General features: G+C 42.7%; 1 protein-coding gene across 4 annotated transcripts in view; it reads left to right on the forward strand.

Moving 5' to 3' along the window:
- LOC131127761 (tenascin) overlaps positions 1-23347 on the forward strand; it is an 85144-nt gene that overhangs the window by 59565 nt on the left and 2232 nt on the right. For 2 of the 4 annotated variants that reach the window (XM_058069983.2, XM_058069982.2), the window contains exons 9-22: positions 1192-1377; positions 3112-3201; positions 4714-4977; positions 10246-10521; positions 17726-17848; positions 18546-18689; positions 18799-18918; positions 20085-20228; positions 20335-20465; positions 20852-20984; positions 21097-21248; positions 22300-22396; positions 22628-22789; positions 22873-23036. In XM_058069983.2, coding sequence (XP_057925966.2) covers positions 1192-1377; positions 3112-3201; positions 4714-4977; positions 10246-10521; positions 17726-17848; positions 18546-18689; positions 18799-18918; positions 20085-20228; positions 20335-20465; positions 20852-20984; positions 21097-21248; positions 22300-22396; positions 22628-22789; positions 22873-23036 — 2186 coding nt within the window. Of the gene's footprint in view, positions 1-1191; positions 1378-3111; positions 3202-4713; positions 4978-10245; positions 10522-15987; positions 16261-17725; positions 17849-18545; positions 18690-18798; positions 18919-20084; positions 20229-20334; positions 20466-20851; positions 20985-21096; positions 21249-22299; positions 22397-22627; positions 22790-22872; positions 23037-23347 lie in introns of all 4 variants that reach the window. The other 2 variants (XM_058069986.2, XM_058069985.2) reach the window with 2 other exon arrangements.

The following is a 23347-nucleotide window of genomic DNA, read 5'->3' on the forward strand; positions in this document are numbered from 1 at the left end:
GTAAATCAATTCTTTGTTCATATTATAAACGAGTGATTTTGGTCATTTGAATTATTATTAACAGACAGGGATGATCTCAATCCATGACAGCAAAGCGTCTTGTTCAGGCTTTTCTTGCTGACTGTGCTCCCAACTCTCTTGACATCATTAAGAAGCTCCTCACCTTTCTCACAATCTCACAATCCTAACCCCACCAGATGAAATCTGGCACGGAGCCCCAGTGCCAGGGGCATTAACTGTAGGTCTCCAATCTTGTTTATGGTCTTGTAGTCCAGTCACATCCTGTGCAGGTCTACAGTCTTGTTTATGGTCCATTCCAATCTCGTGGAGGTCTACGATTTTGTTGATGGTCTTGTAGTACATTCCGGTCGAGTGCAGGTCTACAATTTTGTTGGTGGTCTCGTAGTCCATTTTGGTCTTGTGCAGGTCTACCATCTTGTTGATGGTTGTGCAGTACATTCCAGTCTTATGCAGGTCTACAATATTGTTGATGGTCTTATCGTCCATTGAGTTGGATGTCTACAATATTGTTGATGGTCTTGTAGTCCATTTCAGTCTTGTGGAGGTCTACAATATTGTTGATGGTCTTGTAGTCCATTACAGTCTTGTGTAGGTCTCAAATCTTGTTTATGGTTTATGCAGGTCTACAATATTGTTGATGATCTTATCATCCATTGAGTTGGAGGTCTACACTATTGTTGATGGTCTTGTAGTCCATTCCAGTCTTTTGGGGGTCTACAATATTGCTGATGGTCTTGTAGTCCATTCCAGTCTTGTGGAGGTCTACAATATTGTTGATGGTCTTGTAGTCCATTCCAGTCTTTTGGAGGTCTACAATATTGTTGATGGTCTTGTAGTCCATTCCAGTCTTGTGTAGGTCTCAAATCTTGTTTATGGTTTATGCAGGTCTACAATATTGTTGATGATCTTATCGTCCATTGAGTTGGAGGTCTACAATATTGCTGATGGTCTTGTAGTCCATTCCAGTCTTATGTAGGTCTACAATATTGTTGATGATCTTATCGTCCATTGAATTGGGAATCTACACCATTGTTGATGGTCTTGTAGTCCATTCCAGTCTTTTGGGGGTCTACAATATTGTTGACGGTCTTGTAGTCCATTCCAGTCTTGTGTAGGTGCTTATTTTCCCGTTCACTGTTCACCTAACCTCACACCGTGTGTGCGTCTCAGACCTGGATGCTCCCAGAGACCTGCAGCCGGTGGAGCTGACCGACGAGAGCATCACTCTGGAGTGGAAAAACAGCCAAGCTCAGGTGGAAAACTACCGTATTAAGTATGGACCTCTGTCTGGAGGGGAGCATCGAGAACTGCTGTTCCCTGCCGGAGCCAAAGATTCCACCCAGGCCAAGATCACTGGTACCCAACCTGCCTCTCACTGTCACACACCGTCCATAATGTTTGATTTGTGTGAAGCAGTCAGCAGCATATCATATCATATCATGTCATATCATATCATATCATATCATATCATATCATATCATATCATATCATGTCATATCATATCATATCATATCATATCATGTCATATCATATCTCCCTCCAGCGTGTCCTCGGTGAGGCCTGGAGGTTCTTCCCGACTAGGCAGTATTACATATTGTCAAGTTCTTGCATGATCACAGCATGTACATTAAACAATAAAATGGGCTTTGTGTGCTAATGACGTGCATTGTTAGCTAGCTTATATTAACTGCTTTTCTGGCGTTATAATACACAGAAAAGAGAATTAAATATGTGTTTATGTTTCATCTAATGATTGGGAATGATGGGCAAAATTCCCCCAAAAACTTTAACATTATATGTAACATTGTCCTTATTCTGTACACGCTGGAGGGGCCCAGGTCGTAAAGCCTGGCGGTTGCTGGTTCATTCCTTAGATCCACAGTTTGTGACACATTTCTAGGATATTTCTGTATTATATTATTCTGTATATTTCTTCAGTGTCTCAGTATTACGGTATATACCGTATATTTGAAAATAATTGTGAAAAATTCAGCAATTGGACGTGTCGGTCAAATTCAGTATAAATGAGTTCCTGGAGGTCTATGGCGCACCCTCTCATCATTTCACTTCATTCCATGTTTGTTATGGGTGACTTACTGCAGGAATGTTTCTATGTATTCCTTGTTTGTATCCGAGACACCAGTGTGAAGTCCCTGCGGGAAAAAGGAAGTTTTATAGCGTCTACTCCTGGACAAGCGTGTGTGGTACTTCTTGTTAAATGGACGGTGTTATGTTCAGCCAGCTCATTTCTACAACGGCTCGGCTTTTTTTGTGTAGCGTCAAATGTTTGCTCATCTACAAGTTTATGGGAAAACCACCCAAGGGGATTTGGAATTTGCTCTTTCAATGGAATCGCACCGCAGCTTATTCCCATTTGAGATCTTACTCAAGCAGCGGCAGCAGACGTGTTTTCATCTATCAATGCTGCTGACGTTGTAAAGCAACATTTTGTTTCGAGATTAGACACAATGAGAGAGAGGGAGAAAAAACTTCCAAAACACTTTAATAGTGTCTTTGTCTGGCCCAGTTCTTTGTCCTTGGGAGGCCCATCCCATGGAAATGAAGCAGTGTGTCCATTCAGCAGATGTCCTCCTCAAGTAGTGCTTTCACACAGTTATTATCTGTAATTGCCTTCACGCTCGTGATTTTATTGATAATGAGTTTCCTGGGCATTAGGTGTAATTTCATGCTGCAGGAGCCTGCGTGTGATGACCTCTGAGGGAGCTCATAAAGGAATTAGAGGCGATCAGGATGGGAGAGGACTTAATTGTGAGACCAAAGGGCTTCGGAAGCCTGCGCTATCGTCGGAGTAGTGCTTCTGCTGCAACACAAGGGCCCTATACATCTATCAATGCAAATACACCAGCCATGCAGCCACCGCCGCTTTAGCCGCTTTAGCCGCTTTAGCCGCTTTAGCCGCTTTAGCCGCTTTACCATGAAATGCAATTTGGCTGCAAGCTATTGTGTTGCTCCGACACATGAAAGTCTTTTTGTCTTTGGAGCCATTAGAAGAAACAGCTGGCCGCTTGGCAACACACAACGGCCTTTCATGCGCTGACAGATATTTCTGTTTGTGTTGTGTGTACTTAGGTCTTAGACCTGGGACGGAGTATGGCATGGGAGTGACGGCGGTGAAAGGCGAACGGGAGAGTCTGCCGGCGACCACCAATGCCGTGACTGGTAAGAATGTAAGAATGTAAAAAAAAATGGAACTGAAAAAAATTCATTTGGCTGCACGGTTGTTGAGTGGTTGGCCACACAGTCAGGAGACCTGAGTTCAAATCCAGTTCATATTCCAAAAATATATACGTGGCCTGTGATTGGCTGGGATAGGCTCTAGCATACCCACAACCCCAGTGAGGATAAGTGGCATAGAAAATGAATGGATGGAGGTTTTTACATTAGTCCTGTGCTAGAAAATACTCTTGTGGATAAAATACACCTGTCATTTCAAACCTCTCAACCACCATGGGCAAGACCAAAGAGCTGAACTCGGGGACAAGATTGTAGAATATGAATTGTGCGGCAGTAATGACGATGTCGTGTGATTTAAGGTGTGAATAAGCATGTCCAAAACAAATGACCGTGACCAGATGTCGTGACCTGGTACAAATTGTCAAGCGGCCAGCGACGACAACTACGTCGTTATTTGCAATGAAAGCAAATGAAATGAATGAAAGCTGTAAAACCAGTGCAATATACCATAATCCAGGAGAGATTATATCAATATATTGCATTGCTGTACATTGTGCATTCATAATTCAACTTATAACTCAACATGATCTATTGTTTAGTACATCTGACATCTAACCCGTACTGTTTTAAACTACTATACTAAATACTATTGATTCAATTTCCCCACTGAGGGACGAATTAAGGTATAGCTAATATCATCTAATATGTCACAATCACAGTTTCAAAATTTAAAAGAGGTAACGCAAGTGAATACATCATTCACAAATAATTAACAATTCAATTCAATATGGCAGTAAACATAATTACACATAATTCCTCAATAATTGTATGTAATGTACATAACCTGAGAACCGTCAGTCAAAATATCTACATAGCGTTCATTAGACACACATTACGTCCAGTTAGCATTTGCTATAAAACATCACCGATACGAAAACTTTAAATGATTATGCAAGTCAAGTCTAACGTTTTAAAAAGTTTCAGCCAAGGGTACATTTTCAAATTCATCAAGAACTAATAGTTGAAGAAACAAGCAAAAAAACCAGCATTTCTATGGTGGTGTTCATGGTGTGAAGCAAATCCAATAATTTGCCATAATCCCTGCCATAATCCCTCACAAGGTCCCTCCGGTGGCCCAGCAGCCATTGAACTGGTGTGCTGGGAATAATGCACTATGGGAGGAAGTTAAAATAGGTATTTTTATTTTTAACTCATATTGGTACTTGTATATTTCTTAGCTACCCTTGTTAGTGTTAAGTTGCTGTGTGATGATTTTAGCCTTATATCTAAAATGACACCGTGAGTCAGACTGGTAGAATGAGTAATGGCCTCTTGTGGTTTCCAAGGGGTATTCTCTTATACCTCGTGGTTGGTATCAGTCGCAGGGTTCACAGTTTAAGAAAAAAAAGTAGAAGCTTATACAGCATAAATGACTGTATGATAGTTGTGCTTTGTTTTGTCAAATCCCAATTGGAAAACTTTCTTTGTCTATTTCAGCCCTGGATGCACCCAAAGACCTAACGGTTGCAGAGGTGACAGAGACGACCATGATTTTGGAGTGGAGGCGTCCTCTGGCCAAGCTCGACTCCTACCGACTTGTCCACGTGTCCGCTGATGGCCAAAGGGCAGAGGAGGTGCTCGCAGGAGCCTCTGAATCTCATACCCTCCGAGGACTGACACCCGGGATGCTGTACACCATCAGCATCAGTGCCGAGAGAGGTCGGAGGACCAGTGCACCCACCACCATCTCAGCACCGACAGGTATTCTTCACTATCCAAACCATGACTAAAATGTCCAAGACATGGAATTTGGTTTGCATGCCAGAAACGCCGTTATAAAACACTCCATGTTTCTAGTATTGTGGTCGAATTTTGAATGGGATTAAGTAAGGACTTAAGACTTAAGCGATAGACCCATTGTGTTTTCCAGTCCGCATATCTACATTTATTTCAGTTATTTTAAAGGCCTCTAAATGTTTCTGTAAAAACTGTAGGCCCAACCCATGTCTCTACTCCAAATAGTTCAGTCACAGTTTTACATTTACCTTGGTATGTACGTATGTCATTTCTAGGAATTTAGGTCAAAATAGAGCAGTCCAGAATGTAAAGGGCTTTAATATTGAGGCAATTACAGTAAAGTCTCGTTATACCGATATTGTCGGGAGTCGGAAAAAATATCGATATAACCGGACTGTCGATATATCCGATCCTGCGCCGAACTGCATTAAAAGTGGGCAGTTCACAGGTCCTTCCTGGTTCACAGGTCATGCTCAACCCGCCCCACATAGCTGGCCAAACACATGCCTGCAACAGAAGAACCAACTGCCATAGCATACACACCTATTCCAACGAAGACACAAGCGTACAAATACATGTATTTAATTGTGTTGTATTCAGATATCTTTTTATCGCTTGCAATAATCACTGTTTTTCATATGTACATGCTGGCGTTCGTTGGTTCTTCTGTTGCAGGCATGTGTTTGGCCAGCTATGTGGGGCGGGTTGAGCATGACCTGTGAACCAGGAAGTGCGGGAATCGGTGTGTGTGCTGCGCTCTGGTGGTGGAAGTGTGAAAAATAAAGTTGACTGGAAGCAGCCGTTGGCCGTGTTCTTTTTTGGTATTGAAATCGTTAAGCAAAGATTGATTTAAGCTGCTTTTGTATCGATATAAGCAGACCAAATTGGCTGGCGGGAGATGAAAAGGGCATCGTAGTAACCGGATTATCATAATAACCGGGTATCGTACTAACGGAACTAATTATATCATAAAAGACTAGAAATTTGCCGGGAAATGAAAATAATATCGTAATAAGCAGTAATTCGTTATAACCGATATCGATATAACGAGACTTTACTGTAATTTTTGTCTCAAGTTGTCCATGTGGTATTATTTTTCGCAATTCCCATTCCAAGTCTACTTTTCAGTAAAGAAAGACCAGCGTCTGTGTACAAAAATCAAAATGCTAAAGGAAGAAAGTTATTCTTTTGTAAGCTTCTATATTCTTTTTGAAGCTTCTAAAAAATGTGTCCTTTCTTTTTTTTTTTTTTGGACTGCACACTAAACATAGCGCAGGGTGGCGGTGGGGGATGCATTGAATAACGTTCATTCATGTGGTAATTGTTGGCGTGAGCCCTTCTCCCCTCTGGTTTTGTGCGATTTGACCACGATGAACTGCGGCGGCATCAGATAAAAAGACCACATGCTGGGACTCCTGTTAGAATATCAGCTCGGAAATCAGCAGCCTTCTAATCCACGGCCTGAGCTGGTCTGTAGCCTTTATCATCTCCACACACGCTTTTTACGGGGAAGAGACAAGGTTTGGTCGGGTGCTTCGGGGTTCTGCATACTAGGGGTGTAACGGTACAGTATCATGACGCTATCTTGGCTTTAAGGTCACACCGGTTCATTTTTGGTACAGTCAGTGGAAAGGTAACAGGCCTCTCCAAACAATTCACCCAGCCCCCCTTTTACCCCCTTAAGGGCCAACCATAGTTCCCAATGAGAGGGTGAGGCAATACATCCAAAATGTACCCGATTTACATTCTTATTTCACACCCTTCTTTTATATTACAAGTCCTTCAAGAGTCCCACACTGAAGTGTCACTTCCTGTATATATTTAAACACTCAAGTACATGTAACAACTTAGATTCCGAACTACCACCCAGTTAATCCCCCCTCCTCCAGGTGTCACTTGGGAGACTCCAATTAAGGTGATCAGCCTCTGGCCTGCACTCCCATGGGCGCACCTCCATGTTTGTGCCCCGACCAATCACCTCAAAAAAACTGGTGAGAAATTAGGAACAAAATAAATGACTTCTCAATGAAAAACTAACTAACTAAAGTGGCAATTAAACAACTTAAATGGCAACCAAATACCAAAACATTAAAGTGCCGAGCATTTAAGTTCCTTATTGGTTGAAGTGTAGAAGTCATAGTTCTAGCTTCATGTATTGTTAACGTATTTTTACTTGTACCAACAAAGAACCATGTTCTGTAAAATATAGGATCTTCATTCCCCAACACGAGAACATCTCTCCAGCCAGCCAGGGGTGGTGACCTGACTACGCACTTTGCTGTTCCATTGTCCTCGCAAATCGTTAATTCGCGAATTGCAAAATAAGCTAGGTTCCCACAAAAACATCAGTTCATGCTCCAAGACGAGGTAGGACAGTTCGAGTTGTCTCTGGTCAGACTAGCGCTCACACTGAACTATTCATCAGCTCATCCCCAAAGACAGAGCGGAACAGCCATTGTCGGACTAGATAGGACAGCCATTGTTCTATCTGGAACTCATGAACAGATCAGTTTATGCTCACAAAGACCAGGACTAGAACTGTCCTACCTTGCCAGTTCAGGTCATGCCCAAAGACAGTTCTCCTAACTCGTCTTTCAGCAGGAACCAGTTCAGACTTTGAGCTTGAAGTGAACAGATTATCAGTTCCACCAAGTTTCTGACCATGTAGCCTGCTCAGATGGATTGACACACGAAACCAGAACAGTCCAGTTGCGATTGATTCCGTTAGCTAAGAATTCACTGTAGTACAGTATTTGTTTCCCAAGTAGGCACGTGTTACACTTCCACTTTTAATGTTCACCACGTAGCAAACCCATACGCCCGAGTACCAAAACATCTACGACAAATAAATACAGTTGGGACAATGCGACAAATAAATACATACGGTTGGTTGACTTGTGCCCAAGTCGACATTCAGGTCACCTTTGTCAGACAGAAATTTCATAAAAGCTGATTATGGGTTATGGCAGTTAATTGGTTCCAGATTTGATTACAAAAAGTGAATTTAAGTTCAATATTTTCATAGTTACAGGGCAGAGAATTTGAAGTCTAACTTTCTTCTACTATTTGTGATGCAAATGTGTTGTGCTTTTGAACGCATCTTTTATCGCTTTTTACTTAATTCACCCCAGAAAGTAGCTGGAATTACTTTCCTCAGCATCGAAATCCGACCAGAACTCAGCTCAGGACATTTAGTGGGCAGTGAGTCGCAGTTGACGGACTTCCCAGCTTATGGGGGTGTCAGACAACTTCCTGTCAAAAAGTCACAACTATCCCTTTAACATACAGCCGTATGTGTTGGATCCTCAATCCGACCCGGAAGCGGAGACTATATAGTCTGAAGTTTTTGAAGAAAAAAAAAGAATACAAAAAAAATGAATGTGCCGTTACACCGCTAGTAGCGTAGCACCGTGTGGGACTTTTTGGGAATAATCCTTCTCCAACGATCATCCGATGGTGCCAGAGAAGCTCATCCCATCATTCAAGCAGTCTTTCATGACATCTGCTGTCCACACATGTAAGCTTGACAATTTGGAGAGGATAATGGGGGCTTATCTGCCCCATCCTTGTCTTTTTAATCTATTCTAGGAACGCTTGCGTACACAATGGACTTCAATTACAGGCCGCAGCACATTGCTCTGCACGGCTTGCGTTTAGTTTCAAGTGGCGAGCATACTTTCTACAACGCTGGCACCTTCCAATGGTAATGGCTCATTCACAGCCATTAATGTCTGCGTGCTGCCTTCAATGGCCACGTCTTCTCACTCATATGGTAATATGAAAGGAATGGCTATAGGCGGCCAGGAGATGTCCACGCTGGCCTTTTGTAGTGAAAATGGGGGAATATATATTTTGAAGGACGTTTTTTTTTTGCCTGTTGAAAGCAAAATGAAATGTCTGAAATACAAAATGAGGAGTCATTTGGGTCCACGCACTTTTTCTCCTGGTTGTCTATATGTACAGTACATATGTTGGAGTCAATTATATGTGCTGAATGTGCTTTTTTTTCACCAATATAGCAAAATGGATTCCATCAAAAGGATGTCATTACACTACAAAGCCAGGCTAAAATATGTATTTGATCCCCTAATGACTTTGCAAGTTCACCCTCTTTATATGAACTTAGATATGAACAGACCATCGTTGTTATGATAGCTTCATTTTCACCAAAAAAGACAGAATACTTGATTGGAGTAAAATACATAAGTATAATAAGTACCTCCATCATGCCCTATATTAGGTAATGCAAATGTAAAGGTGACTATGGGGTTGTTAGCCCATGACTTGAGAGCTCTAATAATCTTAAAAAGCGTGTTTAGAAGGAAACAAGATGGAAAAATATTCCACGTATTAATAATAAATCATAATTAATTCACTTATCGCAGTCATGTCTGGAATCATTTCATCGCAATAATTGAGGCACGACTGTACTCTCAATTGTTTATTTGGGCAAGACCAAAGAGCTGTCAGTGGAGCTCAGGGACATGATTGTAGACCAGGGGTCACCAACGCTGTGCCCGCGGGCGCCCACGTGGACCACTTAAGGCGCCCGCGTGGCATCTTCTAAAAATAGCACTGGTCACAAATGATCATTGTTATTTTGTGCTTTAAATTTTGAATCAGAATTGCTTACATTAATGTATTTTTTTTAATTTGAGAACAGTGGAATGTTTTATCAGAGCTTTTATTGTAGAAAATTGGAACCAATGCAAAGTTTTTTAAATGTTCTTGTTTTTAAGAAATGCGTTTTTTTGTTGTTTTTTTTTTATGCGTCCCAGTCTCACCCAGACCCTAGCTCCAGTGGCCCCCAGGTAAATTGAGTTTGAGACCCCTGGACTAAACGGTTGCGATCGAACCGATTTCAGGGTCAGTTGTCAACTTTGTGAGCACGTGTTGTCATTCAGCGTTGCGAGAGAAAAATGGGAGAACTGAGAGAAATTTAACACACACAAAAAAAAACGGCCTCAAAAAGGTTGGTGACCCCTGTTGTAGACCTACACAAGACTAGAACTAAGAACCTTTGTTTCCTATTGTTATGCTTTACATTCTGCCTCGTTCCGTGGGAATGAAGCCATCATCCAAAGGATGGACTGTTCATATTTTGGTAAGGAGATGAACTGATAAAATGACCAGAGGATCAAATACTTGTTTTGTGTCAAAAGGTTCTGTGAAGGTTCAACGCTGTCCATGATTGATATATAACTCCATGTCGGTATGTTTATCGTCACCCAGAAGAGGAGAAGCCTGGGGTGGCGAATGTCACCATCAGCGATGTGTCATGGGACAGCTTCCTCCTGTCCTGGTCTGCAGAGGAGGGGGGATTTGAGGCGTTTCTGATCGAGGTTACCGATGCAGAAACAGGTGCTGAGTGGCAAAATCATACGGTGCCTGCCGATGCTCGCAGCATCATCATCTCTGGCCTCACGCCCACCACCTGGTACAGGGCCGGTCTGTACGGAGTGTACAGGGGCCTGGTCTTAGACCCCGTCTTTGCAGACACCATCACAGGTATCAACGCCGTCACCTCTGGGGTCTTACTCTTTCCTTTTCTTACTTCTTCTCCTGCTGCTTCACACTCTCACAGTCATTAGCTGTGTGGGCTTTTCAAATGAGAAGCTATCATGTAGTATGCATAGTATATAGTATATACTATATAGTATATACTATATAGTATATAGTATGCATGGACTTCTGCTGAGTTCAGCGCAGCTAAAAAAAACAAAAACCTAGTCATGATATTTTCCAACTACAAATCTCCTTTCCATTTAATTACCCGACATGAAAATGTCAGTCTTGAGTGCTTTTATTGCTTTGGGCAGAACCGTACCCCTTTAAAAAAGAAATGATGTTGTCGTGGTTACAAGGTGTGCATAGACGATGTTGGTGTGAAAGTAAACACGTGGAGAAAAGTATACAAAACTGTGGTGAGACCAGCCTTGTTGTTTGGTCTAGAGTAGCGGTGGGCAAACTACGGCCCGGGGGCCACATCCGGCCCGCCAAGTGTTTGAATACGGCCCGCCCAATCTTTCCAAAGTATTTCATTTAAACTCGACATACAACCTGGCATCATGGCCTGAGCCAACCTTTTGATGGTTTTATCAATTTCGTTTTTTGACATGGTCTGTTGTTTACAAAGTGCTCCTGAAAAAAGGGACACAAGCACATAATAATAATAATAATTATTATTATTATTATTAGATTATTAGAATTATTAATAGAACTATTATGATTATTATAATTATTATATTAATGCTAATTATTATATTAATTATATATAATATTATTGTTATATTTGCATATTTTACATAATAATATAATAATTATTATTGTAATTTTATTGTAATTATTATAATATTTTATTATTTTTAAAATATTTAAATATAAAATAATAAATAATAATAGCAGATTGCATGACAGTTTTACAGATACAATAATACCAGGTGGACTGTTACGTGTAAAATATATAGTCTGTAAATTTTGTCATATCAATGCGGCCCGCGAGTCAAAAAGTTTGCCCACCCCTGGTTTAGAGACAGGAAGCAGAACTGGAGACCTAGCAGAGATGAGGATGCTGAGGTTCTCATTGGGAGTGACCAGGATGGATAGGATCAGGAAGGAGCACATCATTACATGTTAGAGACCTTGGAGATAAAGTCCTTTAGACCAGACTGAGATGGTTGGGACATGTCCAGAGGAGAGATAGTCAATATATTGGTAGAAGGAGGCTGCCAGGTAGGAGGCGTAGAGGAAGACCAAAGAGGAGGCTTATGGATGTAGTGAAGGAGGACATGAGGGTAGTTGGTGTGAGAAGACAGGGTTGGATGGAGGAGATAGATTTGCTGAAGGTAAAAGCACAAAGAGAAAGAAGAAGATGAAAGTAAAGCCTGTGATGGTTAAAATATCCATACTGTATCTTTATACTGTATCTTTACTAGTGGATAAGAAAAGGGTAAGAATTGGATATTCTTGTTCAGGGTGTTTTAGCGGAAGATGAATCATACTAAAGACTGAATTATGCTTCAGTATCATCAGGACGCCGACCCTTGTGATGATGTGATGGTAAGAAAAAGTACTGAATTGAAGAAATAACTCCTGACTAAACAGGAAGGTGCCCATGCGTCTCCCAGTGTGTGAGCACAAATACAAATCTTAATTGTTGGAAAAACACATTAAGCAGGAAGGCTGATTGTTTACAGGCCAACATGCCACTCGGATCGAGAACCCGATTGAAAGAACAAATGGCAGACGTCATTCGTTCAGATTGTGCTGCATTCCCAAGCGCAGGGAGGTCTTTTAGTCTTTTTTGGTGTTTTGTGACATTTCACATTTGACGGCGTGTCACGGTAAAGTTAGGGTGCAGTTATTTGCCTGGAATTTTTTTTTTTTTTCAAGGATTGAAAATTCCCAACTGGCCTGCGGGTACAAGTCCGGCCAGAAACGACACCTGGTCTGTCAAATGTGCAGGCAGAAACCCATTAAAGGAGCGTCAGTTGTTGTTGAACCTGGGTCTAACAGGTGCGTGGGTGTCCAACCCACCAGAACAATCACAGTTATTATCAGTTATTATCAGTGATTATCAGTTATTATCAGTGATTATCAGTGATTACAGCGTTCTGGATTCCGACCATTGTTGCTACCAGTCATTGGGCTGCAAACAAAGACCGAAAGATAAAATCTACCCTGAAAGTCCCTGAAAGACACATATTCCACTGGTAAGGCACATTTCCATTGACTAAACCAGGGGTCCCAAACACGCGGCCAAATGTGGCCCGCAGGACACTACTTTGAGGCCCCCGTCTTGATATGAAAGTTTAATGTTAGTGTGGCCCGCGCAAGTTTGATATGGATGCTGTATGGTATCATGTACCCAGAAAAAATTATTACGTTTGATTCATGTTCATGGTTAAATAACTGTTAATAGTTATCCTCCCTATCCGTGTGGAAGTGGTAAGTTTTTGGCTATTTAAGTTGAAAGGAAATAACTTGAAGGCTACCGTTTAGGTCGCTAGCTCTCTAGTTTGCGAGTTAGCATGTGTCTCAAGACCCTGCAGTTGCGCAATATGTTGTAAATAAAAAGAGTATAAATGTGACTATAGTCGTGTTTTGTCATGTCTACAGGGCTCTAATAATGCTTTGTTCATTTTAATATGAAAAAAATCATTTGTCTACCCACCAACTATATGTGCTTTCTTAACTTTTTATTATTATTATTATTATATTTATTTATTTATTACTGATTGATTGATTTTCTTTATTCTTGATTTATTTTTCATCTTATTTTGCATAGAAAAATAAAAAGTAAGATATTTGAGAACAGTGGAATGTTTTATCAGAGCTTTTATTGTAGAAAATTGGAACCAAAGCGAAGTATTTTACATTTTTTTGTTTATAATAAATGCGTTTTTTTGTTGTTTTTTTTATGCGGCCCAGTCTCACCCAGACCCTAGCTCCAGTGGCCCCCAGGTAAATTGAGTTTGAGACCCCTGGACTAAACGGTTGCGATCGAACCGATTTCAGGGTCAGTTGTCAACTTTGTGAGCACGTGTTGTCATTCAGCGTTGCGAGAGAAAAATGGGAGAACTGAGAGAAATTTAACACACACAAAAAAAACCCCTTCAGGCGCTTTTGTTAATTTGTATGAGACTTCTCGTCTGTATGCATCCCAAGTCCCCACAAGGCTGGATCGCTCTTCATTCTCAGGCTGCCATTACCCTGGGCCCTGGTGCTCGGGTGCCAGGGGGCTTGGAAATATGGCATACGCTCAACGCCGTCTATTGTCTGCATGCTAATGCCTCATCAGACAGCTTTTTCCCACCTTTTTGTTAACGAGCATGACTCGCGCTTGAAAACATTCCGAGCACCGAATGCACGCAGTGACTAACTTCATTCCGTCGGCACGGCGGTCATCGACTAGAACAAGGGAGATTAGGTCCTCCAACTGAAAACTTTGATTAGCCGAATAGTTTGACGTAAAGAATGATCACCAACAGATGTGCGCTCTGAATACGCCGCGACGGATTCGTGTAACCACAAACTGCCCCTGTAAAGTTGTCAGGCCTCCTCTCAGCAGGTTCGCTGGCGCCGCTGCATAACCTCCTCCGTCTAACAAGCCCGCTTTTGTGAGCACGGATTGTGCCCCCCCCCCACGGGTCACGGGGGTGTGGACGGATACAGAGTGGAAATAGCGGTGGTGCTGAGACGGGGAAATCGCTAGCAAGCGAGCGCTTGTAAGCCGATGGATGTGACCCTCCCTCTCCTGCACTGACCACTTCCAAGATGGCTAATGAAGATTGACAGCTCCCTGGGATTTGTCTGCTGCTTCTCATTTACTTCTTCTCACAACAAATGCCTCATGCCGCTTTTTTTTGCTCATCGGAGGAAAAAAGGGGTTTGAGGTGAGTTCAAGAACCCCTGAGACCCTCGCATTTGGTGGTGTTTTAATGAGCAGCGACACGAGGCTTTCTTCCCGTCTTTATCCGAGCCGCTTCCATCCAGACTACTTTAAAGCTCCGGTCGGTCCGTGTGTCCTTGGACGCTGCCGGAAGTTTCTCCAGCTAATTAGCTGTGTTTTCACCAGCAGCTGGAGGCCTTTCCTGTCCGCTGCTTGTAATGGCTGCTCTTTTTAGATTTAGTCCCTCTGTGACAAAATAGAGCTACCACAAAAATGGTTTGTCGCCTTTATTGGCAGTCCTCGTGTTACAATGTTTGTGATTATGTACGCACACCCGTGAATTATTATTATTATTATTATTATTATTGAGTAATCCTTCTTTTATCACGGTTAGAGGTGAATTTTCGCCAAGTAAGATTCTAGGATATTTCTGAATGGAATTGTAGTTAGAGCGCAGAAACATTATTAGAGCTTATATGGAATTGTATATTTGAAACACTTCTATGCTAGGACTACGTTATGCTAGCCATAGCATTTCAGTATGTGGAATCAAACTATGGAATGGATTGAGTAAGGAAATCAAACATTGCACAACGATGAGCCAATTCAAGAAACAATACAAGCAGTTGATGTTTGCTAAATACAAGGATGAAGAGTCTTGAACCAGTCATGATGTGCTATATATATCACTATATTGACACGCTCTATGGTACCCATTATGGCATTGGATGCTCATATCACCCAGTACTACGGTACAGGACAAAAAAAAATCAAAAATAATTAAAATTTAATAATTTAATAATAAAAAATTTAAATGTAATCACATTTTAATTTAAATTTAATCACATTTTAATTTTAATTTTAATTTTAATTTTAATTTTAATTTTAATTTTAATTTTAATTTTAATTTTAATTTTAATTTTAATTTTAATTTTAATTTTAATTAAAAAATACAACAAAAACATTTAAAACTATATTATGAAAGCAGGAAGTGAACAAATGTAACAGTTAGTGATTGTAAAAGTACCAGATGGAGGGGTAGGATTTCATAAGCTTTGCTTCTTCCTACTCCTTTTGGACATGTGGAACTGGGAACTGATTATGGGATGCACTCAATGGGAATCTGATGCATGTTCAAATGAAATAAAACCCATTACCATTATATTAATTAGTTACACTAATTAATATAAGCAGGGATCTACATTTTTTCCAAGCTTCTTTAACTTTGTATACGTATTATTTACCTGGTAAGTAAGAATAAGTTAAATAATAAGAATAAGTCAAAGAAAGATGGATTTGTCCTAACCAAATATTGTGACATCACTACCAGTATCAACAGTACTCATACGTACTGTAGATTGAGGACCTCCTATACTTGGAAAATACTAGTTGAAATATGATGTAAGCTAATGAACCTTCTTTTGTATTTCTTCTCCGTTTTTTTTGCTGGACTTTTCATTGAGACGCTGGTGGTCTAGTTGGCCGTATGTCCTCTAACCAAAACCTTTATGATGGCGCTGCTTCGTCCACTCTTCTACCGCCTCAAATGTCAAAGCACAACTGACTTTCCACTTGTCACTCAGAGACTGAACCAGAGGTGCAGGCGGTCCTTGTGTCAGACGTCACCCCCGAGAGCTTTCGGTTGGCCTGGGTGGCTGAAGATGACGCCTTTGACACCTTTGTGGTCATGCTGAGCCAGGCCCAAAGCCCAGACCAGCCACGAGAGCTGGTGCTGGGTGGCGAAGAGAGAAACACGCACGTGACGGAGCTCAGCGAGGACACGGAGTACACAATTGAAGTCTTTGGACTCATTTTGGGAAGGAGCTCCAAGTCTGTAATCCAGGGGGTGAGAACAGGTATACGGCGGAACGACGGTAATACGGAATCGGATCTGGGATGGGGTTCTTGATTTGTCTCGTCAACATAGTTGGTGTTGGTCTTTGTCCTAGTTTTTCTTCCAACGCATGGGAAAGTGCTGATTTCTATCACTTATCTATTATTGCTCCTTTTCCACCAAACGTATTTTATTTGAGTTCCTAGTTAGTGGAATTCCCAGAACGACAAACTAAAAAGGTCTTATAGCCTATCATGTTTTGCCAATCACAGTGGCGCTCGTTTAAGTTGACCCATTTATGGACAATCTGTTGAAGTCAGCCAACTCAACCAAGTGCAGGTCCAATTCCTCTGTTACTAAAGAACCACCTTCCACCAAACTGTTGAATAAACATTTGGACAACCACAGAGCCTTCTCTGGGCTTTGAATCGTTGGACCAAGGTTGCACAATGACAGTCGATGCAGCGGCGGGATCTGCACCACTGTTGTTTTGCACCCATCCACGGTTGGGATGGTCCTGGACCTTAGCCTACTAGGATGTCTTCTGAAGAATCCAGTTTCGATTGATTCAGTGTTTTTTCCCAGGGAAAGATCCACTTTGACGAGACGGGCTGTAGAAAACTGGTCTGGAACTTAATGTCTGCCCAGCCCCTACGGTCCAAATGTACATAGTTCCGGTTTCAGCAGTGGAAAAGGGGCTTTATTTGTGTACTAACCCGACAAAGAACCGTATGTGTCCAAGCCACGCGGTGCAGTAATGGAAACCAATTGAAAGCGTCCATTGTGTGCCTCGTGTCTTTGTACTCCTGAGTGGCGCTCAATTGCAGCCATCATTCAGTTTCATCCCCAAAAACCTCCCAAGTACCAGTTGGCCACCACTCAGGACATTTCCGCAGCTTTCCTACCGTCCAACCATCCAATGTTGTCTTTGAGTCTTTGACTCCGACACGGGGAGGGGGCTGTTGTCTCCGCCGTGCAGAAGCCGTGTCAATGGATGCGTCCCCTTTTCCTCCCCGGGGGTAAAGCTTTACTCTTGGGTTCCATGGAGCATGTTTCACTTTTGTCTCGCCGTGAAATGAGGGCAAGTTAATCTCCTCAGGTCTGTCACGCAAGATACTGTTGCTACTGGCTGCTACTGGGAAGTGCTCTCTTTTAGCTCTGGCTTGTACTGGTCTCTTTTGTCCTCTGTCTTGTGTCTCCTTCCTATCGTCTTAACCCATAAGAACCCACCATCAAAGTCCTCAGTTCCTAAGCGACATTTTAGAGGGAGATTTGTGTGGAGATGGATGGTTCTGGGTTCTTATGGGTTCAATAAGTGGCTTTTGGGGATGGGAAAACACAAATACGTGTCTTCTCTTCTGCTTCTTCGTCATGTGGAAACGTATTCCAATGAAGAGAAATGCTTGATTTCATCGGTTTAAGCGCCGACTCTTTCCAGTTGAAATTCAAACACCATATTGACAAAACCGGCATTTTTTTTGTACCAGACTTGGGGCCACCCAAAGGCATCCGCTTCTCCGATGTCACCGACTCATCCGCTACGACCCACTGGGCAGCTCCAAGAGCCCGGGTGGACAGCTACCGGGTCACTTATGTGCCAGCTCATGGAGGTCAGTGTCGTCGTCGTGTGGGAACGGCTTTGCAAACAATGTGGTCAAGAAAAAGTTCCACATTTCTCACAATATTCCAAAAATGGAAATGCGGCTCATTCAGGATGGACAGCATTCCACATGCCAAACTTTTCCACATTTCACAATTCAAAACGTTCCAACAACGAACATTCAGCCCATTCAGGCTGTTTTCCACATTTCCGCTTTTCCACATTCTCTGGGCCAAAAATTGCCACGGAAATTAATCTAGAATTTTTTCAATTTTTCCCAAAATATTCAAATCATTCACTCATAATTCCACATTTTCTATACAGCATTTCATCTCTTCAGCACCCCCCCTGCAATTTCTACATCCTGTATCATCTCAATCATATTTATTTATGTAACAACCCAATACAATACACTCATATGTGACTCATATGTGTCATTATTTGCACTATGACCCATTTATCATTGCACTAAAATTAATATATCTGCAATATGTCTGCTCCTGCATAATACCATATATCTTGTTAAATTGTCCATTTTTTTTTTACTCTACTTTTATATACTTTTGTATTTTTTAAACTTGACTACTGCACTGAAAGGAGAAGCTAAATAATAAAGGCCATTCCATTCCATTTCTGGTTATTATTGATTATTGATTGACACTTAATGTTCAGGAATAATAAACAACACCTACTTGTTTGGACTGCAGGAAACGCCAAAACTCTGACTGTGGACGGGTCCGAGTCTCACACGGTGCTGCCCAACCTGATCCCTGGGGTCACGTATCAGGTCACTGTTGTGGCACTCAAGGGTCAAAGGGAGAGTGAGCCGGGGTCAGAGAGTGTAACGACTGGTAAGATGGACGCAAGGACACACGAGTACACACGTATAGTACATAGTACATACATAGCATCAGTTAGCGACGCTAAGGTTTTACCTTTCCATGTAAATGTGTCTTGTAGCTCTGGATAAACCTCGAGGTCTGACTGCAGTCAACATCACAGATACTGAAGCGTTGCTTCTATGGCAGCCCGCCATCGCTACTGTAGATGGCTACGTCATCACCTACGGTGCAGATTCAGGTATGAAGTACAGTATGAGCCCATGAAGGATAGACACTACAAATGAAACGTAAAGATGAACTTACAAAACATGCCTGCATCCCATCAGCATCATTCAACATTAGTTGAATTCCAGTATTGTTATTGATAAACCTGTACCACTTTCAAGAACCAGGCTGAGACCACCCAGGTGCTCACCCTTAAATTCCACCTAACACCCTTGTGGTGGGTCTACCTTTCTAATCAAATCAAATCAACTTTATTTGTAAAGCACTTTTCCTGCAAAGACATGCAAGACAAAGTGCTTTACAGAATTAAAAGAATTAAAAGGAAAAAAAAACAAAGAAACAAAAGAAAGCCCCTCCTTCCCACCCTCCATACTAGACCCCCCCACGCACACACAATCACACACAGTAGGGAGACATGGCATGGCACTGACGATCAAGGTACCGCCACCTTTGGGGCCGTCCACACTGGGAGGAGCTGCAGGCCGTGCCATCGGAGGACCAGCACCCGGGCCCCCCGACTCCGACAGACGGGCGGACCCCCACATTAAAAGGGAGGAATCCCCAGCCGGCCGGGTCGAAGGGACCCAAGGATGGCACCCCCTCAGCAGACCCGACACAGCCCCCAGTGTGGAGGAAAGCTGAAGACCAAGAGCAAAAAAATCGGACTAAAAAGAAAAAAACAAAAGAAAAGTTTAAAAATATGAGTTAAAAGCCTGATTAAAAAGTGCGTCTTTCATCTTTTTTTAAAAATATCAACAGTCTCTGCAGTCCTGAGGCCTTCTGGCAGGCTGTTCCACAGCTGGGGGGGCCATAGTGGCTAAATGCTGCCTCACCGTGGGTTTTAGTTCTGGGTTTCGGTATTGTTAAAAGGCCAGTGTCGGAGGACCGCAGGGTCCGCGGGGGTTGATATGGTGAAAGCAGATCAGATAAATACGAGGGGGCAAAACCATTAAGACATTTAAAAACCAGTAAGAGAATCTTAAAATCGATTCTACTCTCATCGATGGTCATGAGCTTTGGGTCGTGACCGAAGCAGCGGCAGGAATAAGTTTCATCCGTAACTCAGAGTATGCTGATCCCTCACTTTGGAGGTGGTCCTGCTAAGCGGAGGAAAATGTATTTATGAATGTAGAACGTCATTTCACACCTTCTCATTCGTCATATTTTTGTGTTCCTCAGTGGCTCCAGTGATGGAGCGCGTGTCAGGAAACGTAGTGGAGTTCGCCATGACCTCGCTGATACCAGCAACACGTTATACAGTCAAGGTTTACGCCGTCCGGGATTTGGCCAAGAGCGCCGTGACGACGACAGAGTTTATCACCGGTGGGCTTGCATTTCTGTCAATCAACTCAGTACAATTTTGTTGTCAATCAAACGTTGATAAAAGGCTTTCTGACAACGAGCCACCGATGCCCTTTTCTCTGTCCAGACGTGGACGCGCCCCAGGACCTGGCGGCCAGCAACGTCCAGACGGAGACGGGCATGCTGACCTGGAGGCCTCCTCGCGCTGACATCACCGGGTACATCCTCAGCTTTGAGTCTGCAGATGGCGTCATCCGGGTAAACGGACGCTGCACTCACACATTATGGGCTGAGGGGTGACTACTGAAAAATGAAAGGATGGACGACACATGTACTTTAGATACGCTAAGAAGTGGAAGAATTGTATGACTTTTAATGGGATGGACTTTATTCCCATCATATTTGGACTTTGAGAGGCCTTCAAAGTAAACAATTGTATTCTACTACTTGTGTTTTACTATATCGTTTCTTACAGTACAGGGTGAACCGACTAGTTGGTTACGTGTAATATTGTATGAAAACCAAAAAAACACACAAAAATCCTACCTTGGACCCCACAGGTTTCCAGGACAGATCATGCGTATTACCATCATGTCCGACATGAATGACGGTAAACGTGGCCGATGATAAAATATCTTCCTCAGGAGGTGGTCCTCAGTCCCACGGCCGTGTCTTACAACATGGTACAGCTCAGCGCCTCCACGGAATACTCGGTCAAGCTGCAGGCCATCGCTGGTCCCAAGAGAAGCAGAGTCATCACCGCCGTCTTCACCACCAGTAAGTAGTACATCAGATATCTGATAGGAGTATACGACAATCTCAGGTAGTATTTGATATGCGGTCACACATCATCATTGACATGCAGTAAATGTTTCTATTTCTTTCTTAGCCGGCGTGCTGTACAAATACCCCAAGGACTGCTCTCAGGCGCTGCTTAACGGTGAAAGCACATCCGGCCTGTACACCATCTACCTGGGCGGCGACGAGAGCCAACCCCTTCAAGTCTACTGTGACATGAGTTCTGATGGAGGCGGGTGGATCGTAAGTCCCACGTCATGGCTGTACAATAATATGGCAAATCACTCAAGCCTTATTTGGTTTTGCATTTACCATAACTTCAGAACTACTACTAAGTGTTTAAATAATGTGCCACTGGCGAGTCAGTGAGGAAACGGTAGCCTTTTTGGCAGGAGCCATTTAAAAGGTATCAGTGAACTCATGATGAGTTTGTCAACACAGGAGGTCATTGTTCAGTATAATAGTCTGACTCAAAGTGTCATCTTACAAACAATGTTAAACTCGTCACACAGCAACTTAACACTCAAAAGGTAGCTAGGAAATATACAAGTACCAAGTACCAAAGCATTCATTGGAGGAAAGTTGGCATAGATGGATGGTTAGCGCTCGATGAATGATAGATGGATGGCTCCCTCTATCCACCAGAGGAGCCCAGAGGCCAGACGGAGGCTGACATCATCGCAGCACCAATTAATTTTTGTTTCATTTTAAACTCATATTGGTATTTTATATTTGCTTGCTACCTTTTTATATGGTATGTCATTTGTATTCTTATTTATTCAAATAAAAATCCATCCATCCATTTTCTATGTCACTTATCCTCGCTAGGGTCGCAGGGGTATGCTGGAGTCTATCCCAGCTGTCTTTGAGCGAGAGGCGGGGTACAACGCGGACTGGTTGTAAAAATGATAAAAATAAAAAAGTAGGGCTGCATAGCGGTCGTGTGGTTAGCGCGCAGACCTGGGTTCAATTCCACCCTCAGCCATCTCTGTGTGGAGTTTGCATGTTCTCCCCGTGCATGCGTGGGTTTTCTCCGGGTACTCCGGTTTCCTCCCACATTCCAAAAACATGCTAGGTTAATTAGCCACTCCAAATTGTCCATAGGTATGAATGTGAGTGTGAATGGTTGTTTGTCTATATGTGCCCTGTGATTGGCTGGCCACCAGTCCAGGGTGTACCCCGCCTCTCGCCTGAAGACAGCTGGGATAGGCTCCAGCACCCCCGCGACCCTCGTGAGGCTAAGCGGTAGAAAATGAATGAATAAAAAAGTAACCTGCTTTGAATGTTTTCATAGGTTTTCCTGAGACGCCAGAGTGGAAGACTGGAGTTTTTCCGCAATTGGAAGAATTACACAGCCGGCTTTGGAGACATGAATGATGAATTCTGGCTAGGTATATTATATAGTACATCAAATAGTTGTATTATTATTTATGATGTCTGGTGAGATTTTACCTTCACTGCAGTAATGGCGGTACAGTAAATATACGTAGCACAGGGTCAAGTTTAGTGATTGACTGGGTTATGCGTACGGTACGAGGACCAGGTTGGTGTCAAGCTAAGACCTGGTGTTGCTAAAAACGTCCAATTAAGTATCGTACTCGCTGTATTGATTTTCCCCTCAGGTCTGTCTAACCTGCACAAGCTGACAGCAGGAGGTCAATATGAGCTGCGTGTGGACCTGAGGGACAAAGGAGAAACAGCCTACGCTCACTATGACAAATTCTCTGTGTCGGAACCTCGGACCCGCTATAAAGTCCACGTTGGGGGCTACAGCGGAACGGCAGGTGAAGACGGAATGGATATGAATAGTTTTTACTCGATGTAAAGTGTTTGAATGTTAAAATCATCTTTGGTCTCGTCTTCGTAGGCGATTCCATGACCTACCACCATGGTCGCCCGTTCTCCACGTACGACCACGACAATGACATCGCCGTCACCAACTGCGCTCTGTCCTACAAGGGCGCCTTCTGGTACAAAAACTGTCACCGTGTCAACCTCATGGGCCGATATGGCGACAACAGTCACAGCAAGGTATGTTTATGTTTATGTTTTCCCAGGATTCCATACTCACAATATTATGCTTTACGGTCGAAAAGACACAAATACATCAGCATAGTTCCGATATCCGTCTTGCATTCCATCCTTCCCTCACTTGTGAACAAGACCCCAAGATAGTGGAGAAACAGACTCTGTGGTTTCCCTTCTTAAAAGGGGGACCACCACAGTAGGCACGACTCCCCAAGTCCACACCATGATACAGAGTCCTGTCAACCAAGACAGACCGTGGAGACCACCGTGGAGTCCACAGGCACTGCAAAGGACTCCTTGTTCATCTTGACAGG

This window comes from Doryrhamphus excisus, linkage group LG3, assembly GCF_037039965.1.
Source record: "Doryrhamphus excisus strain RoL-2023G ecotype Guam linkage group LG3, RoL_Dexc_Guam_v1.1, whole genome shotgun sequence".
NCBI classification, from domain to species: domain Eukaryota; kingdom Metazoa; phylum Chordata; class Actinopteri; order Syngnathiformes; family Syngnathidae; genus Doryrhamphus; species Doryrhamphus excisus.